Source organism: Henckelia pumila, chromosome 2 (genome assembly GCF_033568475.1).
Source record: "Henckelia pumila isolate YLH828 chromosome 2, ASM3356847v2, whole genome shotgun sequence".
Taxonomy (NCBI): domain Eukaryota; kingdom Viridiplantae; phylum Streptophyta; class Magnoliopsida; order Lamiales; family Gesneriaceae; genus Henckelia; species Henckelia pumila.
Window position 1 is genome coordinate 145,873,816 of NC_133121.1, and position 11,578 is coordinate 145,885,393.

General features: G+C 42.7%; 1 protein-coding gene across 1 annotated transcript; it reads right to left on the bottom strand.

The window, feature by feature from the left end:
* Positions 1 to 9,927: 9,927 nt before the first annotated feature.
* Positions 9,928 to 11,181, bottom strand: LOC140881764 (uncharacterized). Its single transcript, XM_073287324.1, has 2 exons — positions 10,905 to 11,181; positions 9,928 to 10,817 (listed from the first exon to the last, which is right to left on the bottom strand). The coding sequence occupies exons 1-2, from the start codon at positions 11,103 to 11,105 to the stop codon at positions 10,113 to 10,115; spliced, it is 906 nt and encodes a 301-aa protein (XP_073143425.1). The 5' UTR covers positions 11,106 to 11,181; the 3' UTR covers positions 9,928 to 10,112.
* Between the last annotated feature and the right edge of the window lie 397 nt (positions 11,182 to 11,578).

An 11,578-nucleotide genomic window follows, 5' to 3' on the forward strand; every position in this document is an offset into this window, starting at 1 on the left:
ATTCCAGATGCTTTAGCTTCCGATGAACGCACACCAACAGAAATAAAAAAGTCAATCGCAGAAATATAAGATGAACTCAAGAGATTTACTTGGTTCAGATTGTGATCAATCCTACATCCAAGGAACTGGGTTTAAACCCAGAGAATTCACTATCAATCAACAAGAACCAGTACAATGCAATCCAAGTATCACAAATAGCCAACGATCAACAAATCAGAGAAAGATGGCTAATGCATTAAAGATACAACAAGGAATCGATCTCAGAAGTTCCAGCTCAATCCAGGAGCAATTCGATCTTCAATCTTCTAAACCAGAAGAAACGCCTTCGATAATCTTTAACCGATTGTAAGTCTCAATGAAGAAGAGTGAATCGAAATCATCAGAGAACTCTCTTAATTAATATATATTTTTATATATATTAATCCAGGCTTACTTAACTAACTTAGCTAATTAACAGTTACAACTAACTAACTTAATCTAAGCCCTTGATTAAGATCTTTGACTATTATTGATTAATCAAAGCCATATATCACAACTAATGCTCTTGCCAATAATCCACAGTTGTGATATACATGGCAACCAATGACGAACAAAAATTGTAATGCCCCGATTTTATTATGATTGAGTTTAATTGAGATAATCAGAGTTTTCAGTAGTTGAGGGCCGTTTTGATAATTCGCAGGGGTTATTTTGCAACTTAGGAGAATTGAGAGACCGAAATGCAAAATTTGGATTTTATATATATTATATCAACCAAGTCTCCCATCACTTCACCATCACTCTCCTCTTTCCTTCTCCATTCATACGTACTGAGTCGGAAGCCGTGGAAGACGATTCTTCAAGCTTTTCTTTCATCTGATTCGCATGATCCGACCGTCAGATTTCAGATTCGAGTTGAGGTTCACGATCATCGCATACTGCATGTTAATTTCTTGTGTGAACTTGTTTGATTATTTTATTTACACTTGCATTCAAATTGTGCCGAATATTTGATTCGTTTTGAAATTAGACGATTTAGGGAGCTATATTGAAGTGGCTTTGGATTTCGAGTTTTTTCAAGTACTAGAATATTTCTTATAGTTGCTCTGAAGTCTAGGGGTTTGAGTTGTGCGATATCCACCTCGAAAGGGAATGTAGGTGTGTTGTTTTAATGACTTGGCCCCGGGATCCCATCCGAGTACCGATCGATATTTCGATTATCTGACTTGATAATCCCGAGTTTTGAAGTCATGCATACATTCATTCTCATTTTGATTTGTTATTGATTATTACATTTCTATATGAGATGTTTATCTGATATTGCATGTATGTCTCTTTTACTTAAAAATTATATTTCTAACCGATTTATCCGGCTGTTGTTTTTGTTTGTATGTGTACTTGACAACAGGAGGATCAGGAGCTGGACCAAGTCGTTTGGGTTAGCTCGGGGTGAGATGATAGAAGTGAGATACCGTGTGTCTTAGGGTCGTACCTTTTGGATTTGTATTATTTTTTATTAGTCGAACGAACCCTATTGTCGAACTTGTTATTTGTATTTTGGGCAGAACTTAGATTATTGCATGTTCTAATTATAGATAAGTATGTGTGTTTGAGTTTGGAATTGATTGGAATTAATTTTAAATTGATGTTGTGCAGGTTCAGGCACTTTCTGCCCGCTTGTCCTGCGCACGGGCGAGGCTTGCCCTCGTGCACGCGCGATCGAGCCTGGAGGGCTCGGGAAATTTTGCCCACGCGCGCGCGAGCCCTTCACTCGCGTGGGCGCGAGCCACCCACGAGCCCTCTGTCCGTGTAGCCTGCGCGCACGCGAGCCCTTCATTCGCGCGGGCGCGAGCCACCCGCGAGCCCTCTATCTGCGTAGCCTGCGCGCGCACGAGGCATTGTTTTAAAAAAAAATTGATTCGTTTTCCGCGGCTCTTTGTGTTCGATTTTGTTTATTTATTCAAGAATAAAATATTAGAAACGGGGTCTCACATTAAGTGGTATCAGAGCGATAAGATTCTTGGAATTGAAATAGAGTGAGCGGGGTAGATCGAGTCCGCATGAATTGAATTCTCGCATGTGATTGATTTATTTAAATGATTATTTTAAATACGTGCGAGCATGCTTTATTGATTCTTGAATTAATTGAATTACATGATTTGTGATTTAATTTATAAAGCATGAATTATGTGATATTTATCTGCCTTGTGCTATTATCTGTTCTTGTATTTTATTGAGATTTATGAGTACTCAGAGCAGAGTTTTGGACACCGAGGTTATGATATTGAGATTGAGTTTGAGATATTGTGTCCTAGCCCTTTGATATCAGATTGCACCTCGACGATCTTTGAGAATAAATCAAGCACCTTTGGTACCTTCTTCTACTGAGAATCCGCAACTAGTAGTAACTCCTCCGAATGATCAGGGTAGTACTAGAGTGGATCAGGTTGATGCAACCGCGACCCCTATGGAGACTCTATTGAAGAGATTTTGATTGTTCCGACCGTCTACCTTGACGGGTACTGAGAACTCCGTTGATTGTGAGAGTTGGCTAAAGGACATTGATCAGCTCTTTGATTCTCTCGACTATACCGATAACCGTAGAATCAGGTTAGTTATTCACCAACTTTAGGGTGTTGCTAAGAATTGGTGGAACACAACCAAGAGGGCGAATGAGAATCGAGGCACCGTTGTCACTTGGAGTTTATTCAAGACTGAGTTCTACAAGCGATTCTTTCCTGTCTCGTACCGAAAGGAAAAGGGTGCCGAATTTGCGAATCTGAAGCAAGGGAACTTGAGCATAGAGGATTATGTAAGCAAGTTTGACAGTCTCTTGAAGTTCGCACCTCACGTTGTAGACAACGAGGAAGCCAAAGCTGATCATTTCATCAACGGCTTGAATCCTAAGATCTTTACTTTGGTCAATATCGGGAGACCCAATAACTTCGCAGATGCCATGGATCAGGCAAAGGGAGCCGAAGCTGGACTTTTGATGCAGCGAGGAAGTCAGACAGCTCCTCAGCAGCAGCAGAGATCTTTTCAGAATCAGCATGTTCAGTTTTAGCCTCAGCAGTCTCAGTATCAGTACCAACCTTCTCAGCAGTCGAATCAGTCTCAGAGGGTTGAAGGAGGCAACAGTGGCAAAAACATGCGAGATCAGTATAGACCGAAGGGGAAGCAATTCAAGAAGTCTGGGAGCAGTTCACCGAGTTCCAGTGGCTCTAGACAGTTTAGTTCCGGACATAATTTTGGGTTTTCAAGAGCATCATGCAGTAAGTGTGGAGGACGTCACCCAAGTGATCAGTGTCGAGGCGTGTTTGGTAGTTGCAATATCTACCAGCAGCCAGGTCACTTTGCTAGAGTTTGTCCTCAGCGAGGATCCGATAGAGCTCAGAGCGGCATTTCTTCTTGATCGCCAACTCATCCCAAGAGATCAGCTTCTGCAGTCCATTCTTTTCAACCCCAGCAGCAGTCTCGTCAGGGGGGTAATCAAAATCAGAACCAACCTCCTCGACAGCAGGCGAGGGTGTTTGACCTGACAGAGGATCAGGCCAATGCAGCTCCGAATGATGTGATAGCAGGTAACTGTTCGATTTTTGGTTATCCTGCATATGTTTTGATTGATATGGGTGCTTCTTACTGTTTTATTTCTGAAATATTTTTCGTGATGCATGATTTATTTGCTGAGCCTTTATCTGATGTCGTTTCTATCACTTCACCTTTTGGTGGAGAAACTATTTCGGTGAGATTGGTCCGAAATTGTGTGTTAGAATCCGAAGGGAATTCGATTGAGATTGACTGCATTGTTCTTGGATTATCTGATTTTGACTGTATTGTCGGGATTGATGCTCTGACCAAGTATAGGGCGACAGTAGATTTCTTTCAGAAAGTGGTTCGATTCAGACCTGAGATGGCAGATGATTGGAAATTTTTCAGTAAGGGTTCTCGATCTAGGATTCCTTTGATTTTTGTGTTATCCATGTCTCGTTTGCTTCAGAAAGGAGCAGAGGGATTTCTGATTTATGCAGTGAATGTTCAGAGGTCTAGTCCTGAATTGACTGAGATACCGGTGGTTAGCGAGTTTCCTGATGTATTTCCAGACGAGATTCCTGGTTTGTCGCCTATTCGAGAGATCGAATTCAACATTGAACTTGCACCAGGTACTCAGCCTATCTCGAAAGCGCCTTATCGAATGGCTCCGTTAGAATTGAAGGAGTTGAAGGAGAAATTAGAAGATTTGATTGCCAATGGATACATCCGACCTAGCGTATCGCCTTGGGTGCTCCAGTGCTTTTTGTGAGGAAGAAATACGGTTCTATGCGACTCTGCATCGACTATCGCCAGTTGAATCAAGCGACGGTCAAGAACAAATATCCTCTACCTAGGATTGACGACCTTTTTGATCAACTACAAGGTTCTTCAGTGTATTCGAAGATAGATCTTAGATCAGGGTATCATCAGCTGAGAGTTCGCGATGAGGATGTGCCGAAGACAGCCTTCAGAACCAGATATGGGCATTTAGAATTTATAGTCATGCCGTTTGGTTTGACCAATGCTCCAGCAGTTTTTATGGATCTGATGAATCGTATATTTCAGCGGTACTTGGATGAGTTTGTCATTATTTTCATTGACGACATTCTGATCTATTCGAAGAATCGTTCTGACCATGCAGAGCATTTGAGGATTGTATTGCAGATTTTGCGATCCAAACAGTTGTATGCTAAGCTATCGAAGTGCGAGTTCTGGTTGGACCGAGTTGTTTTTCTAGGCCACATTGTATCAGGAGATGGAATTTCTGTTGACCCCAGTAAGATCGAGGCAGTTATGAATTGGCCGAGACCGACATCAGTGCCAGAAATCCGAAGCTTCATGGGTTTAGCGGGGTATTATCGCCGATTTATCGAGGGTTTCTCTTCCATTGCAAAGCCGATTACCCAGTTGACCCAGAAGAATACACCGTTTGTTTGGTCCGAGGAGTGCGAGACCAGTTTTATAGAGCTGAAGAAGAGGTTGACCAGCACTCCGATCTTGTCTATTCCATCAGGTACGGGAGGTTTTTCCGTTTACTGTGATACTTCTCACCGTGGTCTTGGATGCATTCTTATGCAGAGGAAGCACGTCATAGCTTATGCATCGAGACAGCTGAAGTCGCACGAGACTCGTTATCCGATCCATGATTTTGAACTTGCTGCGATCGTTTTCGCTTTGAAGACCTGGCGCCATTATCATTATGGTGAGTCGTTTGAGATATTTTCTGATCACAAGAGCCTGAAATACTTGTTTTCCCAGTCCGAGTTGAACATGAGACAGAGGAGATGGATGGATTTGCTTAAGGACTTCGACTGTGAGATCAAGTATTATCCTGGAAAGTCGAATGCAGCTGCAGACGCTCTTAGTCGGAAGCTTTGTTCCTTATCTCTTACTATGATTGGTGTCTCTCAGATGATTGAAGACTGTTGTACTTCTGGTTTGGAATTTGAGACTGGTAGGAGATCCATCAGAGTTTTTGCGATTCAGGCCGAGCCAGAGTTGTTTCAGTTGATCAGGGAGGCACAGAGATCCGATCCGAGCAGTCAGAGTTCGATAGAGAGGGTCAGATCAGGTCACCAGTCAGAGTTTCAGGTCAGGGATGATGTGTTATTCGTGAATAACCGTATTGTTGTGCCCGATGTTTCTGAATTGAGACAGCGTATTCTTCGAGAGGCGCATTGCAGTCAGTTCAGTGTTCATCCCGGAGGCCGGAAGATGTATAATGACTTGAAGACTCAGTTCTGATGGAAGCAGTTGAAAGAAGATGTCACGAGGTTTGTGTCTCGTTGTCTGAATTGTCAACAGGTGAAAGCCGAGAGGAAGAAACCAGGTGGATTATTGCACAATTTTCCAGTTCCAAAATGGAAGTGGGATCACATCTCTATGGATTTTGTCACGAAGCTACCGCATTCAGTCAGAGGTTGTGATGCGATTTTGGTAGTGATTGACCGGTTGACGAAATCTGCTTATTTCATTCCGTACAGGATGACATACCGTCATGATCAGATGGCCGAGTTGTATGTCAGAGAGGTTGTGAAATTGCACGGCGTGCCGAAGTCGATAGTATCAGACAGAGATTCGAGATTCACTTCTCACTTTTGGCACAGTTTACAGGAGGCATTGGGTACTCGTTTGAACTTGAGCACAGCATATCACCCTCAGACCGATGGTCAGTCCGAGCGTACGATCCAGACTTTGGAGGATATGCTTCGAGCAATAGTGCTTGATTTTGGCTCAGGATGGCAGGATTCTTTGCCTTTAGTGGAGTTTTCGTACAATAACAGCTTCCAAGCGAGTATTGGCATGACACCTTTCGAAGCTTTGTACGGTAAGAAGTGCAGATATCTGTTGTTTTGGGATAAGGTTTCAGAATCACCTGAGTTGGGTCCAGATATGATTCGCGACATGGCAGAGCAGGTGAAGTTGATTAGAACCAGAATGAAGACAGCCCAAGATCAATAGGCCAAGTATGTGAATATCAGACGCAGACCACTGTGTTTTGATCAGGGAGACCGAGTGTTTTTGAAGATTTCTCCGTTCAGAGGAACTGTCAGATTCGGGAAGAGAGGAAAGATGTCGCCGAGGTTCATTGGTCCGTATGAGATTCTGGAGAAGATAGGTGATCTTGCCTATAGGATTGCTCTTCCTCTGTCTCTTTCAGGCATCCACGATGTATTTCACATCTCGATGTTGCGGAAATATCATCCGGATCCGTCACATGTTCTTCAGCTAAATGAGGCCGAACTCGATGAGACTCTGAGTTACTTCGAGCGACCGATTCAGATTCTTGACAAAAAAGAGAAGCAGCTCAGAAACAAGTCGATTCCGTTGGTGAAGATTCAGTGGAGTCGTCACGGGGTTGAGGAGGCAACTTGGGAGACCGAATCTGATATGAGGCAGCGATTTCCAGAGTTGTTTGATTGAGGTGAGTTTGTCTTCAGTACAATTCTTTCTTGTTTCAGTCTATGATTTGTCAGATTTCTAGAACGAAATCGAATCTTAGACGGGGAGAATTGTAATGCCCCGATTTTATTATGATTGAGTTTAATTGAGATAATCAGAGTTTTCAGTAGTTGAGGGCCGTTTTGATAATTCGCAGGGGTTATTTTGCAACTTAGAAGAATTGAGGGACCGAAATGCAAAATTTGGATTTTATATATATTATATCAACCAAGTCTCCCCATCACTTCACCATCACTCTCCTCTTTCCTTCTCCATTCATACGTACTGAGTCGGAAGCCATGGAAGATGATTCTTCAAGTTTTTCTTCCGTCTGATTCGCACGATCCGACCGTCAGATTTTAGATTCGAGTTAAGGTTCACGATCATCGCATACTGCATGTTAATTGCTTGTGTGAACTTGTTTGATTATTTTATTTACACTTGCATTCATATTGTGCCGAATATTAGATTCGTTTTGAAATTAGACGATTTAGGGAGCTATATTGAAGTGGCTTTGGATTTCGAGTTTTTCCAAGTACTAGAATACTTCTTATAGTTGCTCTAAAGTCTAGGGATTTGAGTTGTGCGACATCCACCCCGAAAGGGAGTGTAGGTGTGTTGTTGTAATGACTTGGCCCCGGGATCCCAACCGAGTACCGATCGATATTTCGATTATCTGACTTGATAATCCCGAGTTTTGAAGTCATGCATACATTCATTCTCATTTTGATTTGTTATTGATTATTACATTTCGATATGAGATGTTTATCTGATATTGCATGTCTGTCTCTTTTACTTAGAAATTATATTTCTAACCGGTTTATCCGGCTGTTGTTTTTGTTTGTATGTGTACTTGACAACAGAAGGATCAAGAGCTGGACCAAGTCGTTTGGGTTAGCTCGGGATGAGATGATAGAAGTGAGACAACGTGTGTCTTAGGGTCGTACCTTTTGGATTTGTATTATTTTTTATTAGTCGAACGAACCCTATTGTCGAACTTGTTATTTGTTTTTTCGGCAGAACTTAGATTATTGCATGTTCTAATTATCGATAAGTTTGTGTGTTTGAGTTTGGAATTGATTGGAATTACTTTTAAATTGATGTTGTGCAGGTTCAGGCACTTTCTGCCCGTTTGGCATGCGCGCGGGCGAGGCTTGCCCTCGCGCGCGCGCGAGCGAGCCTGGAGGGCTCGGAAAATTTTGCCCGCGCGCGCGAGAGCCACCCGTGAGCCCTCTGTTCGCGTAGCCTGCGCGCGCGCACGAGGCTTTGTTTAAAAAAAAAATTTGATTCGTTTTTCGCGGTTCTTTGTGTTCAATTGTGTTTATTTATTCGAGAATAAAATATTAGAAACGGGGTCTCACAAAAATAATGAAACACTTTAACACGGCGACGAATCTTACCGATCCTAAAAATAGCCCAGAGCCACTTTAAGATTTTATTGAAGAGCAGTTGAGATGAAGACACGTTGCTGAATTTGTACAATCCCTCGTCCAAAATCCCTTTGAGAAGAACCGGATTAGTGGCTAGATCCTTTGACACTTTTGACAGATTTTTGGTTATTTGAGGAACTCGGTAACAAATTATTTCATTGGAACGAATGCAAAGAAAGATTAAAAAAAAATGGGATGACCAATATGAGAAATTATTTCATAGTAACAACTTGGTTCATTTACATCCCTAACGCTAAGACACTGAGTATTGTGCTCGTGCTCCTGCTGAGTTTCCCACTAGGATGATGAGCACGAGATTGATTTGGGGAAGGTCCAAAGTTATACCCTCCATTCCTTCTCAAGCCGATAATTTCATTTTTCAGCAACATGCCCGGTGTAGCCACAGAATTGACACACGGGTTGGCCAGAGGTGTAGTGCCAACCTCAACCTCGACCACGAGAGTTTCTCCATCAACCCCTACCGCGATGAAATGACTGAGAGGCAAACTCATCTTTCTTTTGGGAATGAAAAGTAGCACCATTATGAAGGAGTTGTTTTATCAATATGGTTGAGAGAGTATGACTTTATTCTACCTTCATGAGTCGCTAAAATAGCACCAACATCAGAAACGGTGAGTGAAACAACCCGATATGTAACGTGAACTACAACCAATTCATATTCAAGTCCGATACCACCTAAGACAGAATTTGATCCTCATCTGAAATAAAATTACCACGGGATGCCAGATATTGAGCAATGCTTCCTGGAAGAGATGACAGCGCAAAAATCAATCTGACACATCGAGTTGGAACATTTCAGCACTTGCTCTTAGTCATCCCTGCAATCTGGATCTTTGATTCTTCATGTTTGAAGGTCAGAAGACACTTGATGTGTAGAAATCTTGCATAATCATTCTGGGAAATGTTCTACATCAAACTTGTTCCACGGTGTTCAGTCTTGCAACGTTCCAATCATTGATCAATCATACTAATGTTTGTTGTGGGTTTTTACGTTTCGAACTCTCCAATTCATTCAAGTTTTCCACAAACGTGAGCTTCTTAGACATAAAGAAGTTTCTGCCCTATAGTTGGATGTGAATTTTTTTGCATCAGTATGTACACATTTATCTACACAACAAAAAAAATTATAATGTATTGGAGTTGAGAACAAACTCGTAAGCCCAAAAACAATGCAATGGTGTTTCAATTCTGGCACATCCAGGTAGCAAAATGGAAGCAGTTTTTTTTCACAAATCCTAAGCAGATAAAATGGGCACACACATACATCCAAAACTCTAATCCAATCAGTCACTTGAACAATTTCTGACACCACAACCTGGTTATCATCATGTTTACATACGAAATCTCACCATGGGTAAGAATTCCATGACTCCCTTCCCCAAATTGAAACTACAAAACAGATGAGAATCAACCATTCAACTTCCTTGCTTACACTAGATGCATCCTTCTATAAAAGTACCTGGCAAATTGAACATGTTCTGAAGAGCCATGAAATTATTAAATACCAAGCAAGCAAGAAAGGAGAAGAGAAGAAGCCATGATAAACTATCTTAACAGAAATGTAAGGCAAGGCGGCTACAATAGCAAAATGAAACAAATGGGTCAACCACATTTTGTATGCTTTCGGAAACCATTTTATAACAATCTTCCACTTTAATTTACAGTCCTGTCCCTTGGAAACAAAGCATATTTCCTCAAAATACCCTATCATCACTTCTTCGCCGGAGTTTTCTTGGCCGGTGATTTCACCGTTGGCTTAGCACTTTTCGCTGGAGTCTTCTTCACTGGAGTCTTCTTCTCAGGAGCCACCTTCTTCGCAGCGGGAGATTTCTTCACAGCAGCCGCCACAGTTGTAGTCTTCTTTCCCGGACTCGACCTGGTAGTTCTCTTCGCAACCTTGGATGGAGGTTTCTTCTCAGTCTTGGGCTTCTCAGGTGCCTTTCTCTTGGTCGCTGCCTTCTTCGCAGGAGCAGCCGCCTTTGGCTTTGGGGCAGGTTTAGCCTTTGTGACCGACTTCACCGCTTTCGTGGCTGGCTTGGATTTCAATGCAGCTGTGGCCTTGGGCTTCGCAGGGGTAGCAGCTTTAGCTGGTTTGGCTTTGGAAACGGTGACCTTCTTTTTTTTGGGGGCGGCGACCTTGGCCTTCGTCTTCGGCTTCGGCTTTGGCTTTGGCTTCGGCTTGGTAGCAGCGGACGGCTTCTTCTGAGCCGGTCTTGGAGAACGAGCCGGTGGCAGCTTGAAAGAACCCTTGACCTTCACGAGCTTACCATTCTCCACGAGCTTCCTCAATTGAATAAGTAGCAGCTTCCTGAAATTAGGCGGCAGATTCTTCTGCTTCGCTTCAATAAACTTGGTAATCGCAGGCTGACTCGATCCAGTCCTGTCCTTCAAAGTCACGATCGCATCCTTAATCATCTGCACGGAAAATAACACGAATTAGATCCAAATTAAATGCAATAACCAAAAAGATCCACAAAAAGGAAAAAACAATCTACTGCATACCTCAAAGTACGGAGGGTGCGTGGGGGAACTCCGCTTTCTGGGTGCGGCCACCTTCTTCGTCTTGGGCTCTTTGGCTGCAGTCTTCTTAGTTTTGGTGGTTGCGGGTGGAGGGTCTTTCTCATCCGCAGGCTCGGCGGCGACGTCGGATTCAGCCACCGGCTCGGATGGGACTGGGACCACTGGTTCTTCGGTGGAGGCCATTCGGAAATCAGGGTTTAGAAAGAATCGATCTGTATGAAGGGAAATGAGTTCTTGTGTGGGGATTATGCTAAAAATTTGGTGGATTTAAATAATGAGGTTTCGGTGGCTTAATATCCAGAAGACGAAAGCTAATTGGTTCATAGAGAATGACGCGGATTCAGGCTAACGTAAATTTTCAAATTTGGGCCGTGCGATTGAATTTAATCTACGGCGGCCAATGATGATGAGAAGGACTGGGATTGATTGTAAAGCATGGGATGTTGTTTTGGGGATGAGGGTGTGCTTTTGGTCTTGATTGATCTGTGAATAAGTTGAGCTAGGGTTGGCATATTGAGGTGAGATTTTTTGCGTCTTCGAGGAAATTTCATGAGCTTTATGTCGAATATATGTTTAGACGGTAATGGTTAGCGGTTCGTGAGTTATGGCGTCCGAAAGCCACAGTGGTCGGTTCAACGTTTTTCATAGAGCACGTT

Excerpts from the sequence above, each read along its gene's own strand:
- LOC140881764 (XM_073287324.1), bottom strand. The coding sequence starts at position 11,105 with ATGGCCTCCACCGAAGAACCAGTGGTCCCAGTCCCATCCGAGCCGGTG. Across the intron at positions 10,818-10,904 it reads CGCACCCTCCGTACTTTGAG|ATGATTAAGGATGCGATCGT; the intron begins GTATGCAGTAGA and ends TTTTCCGTGCAG.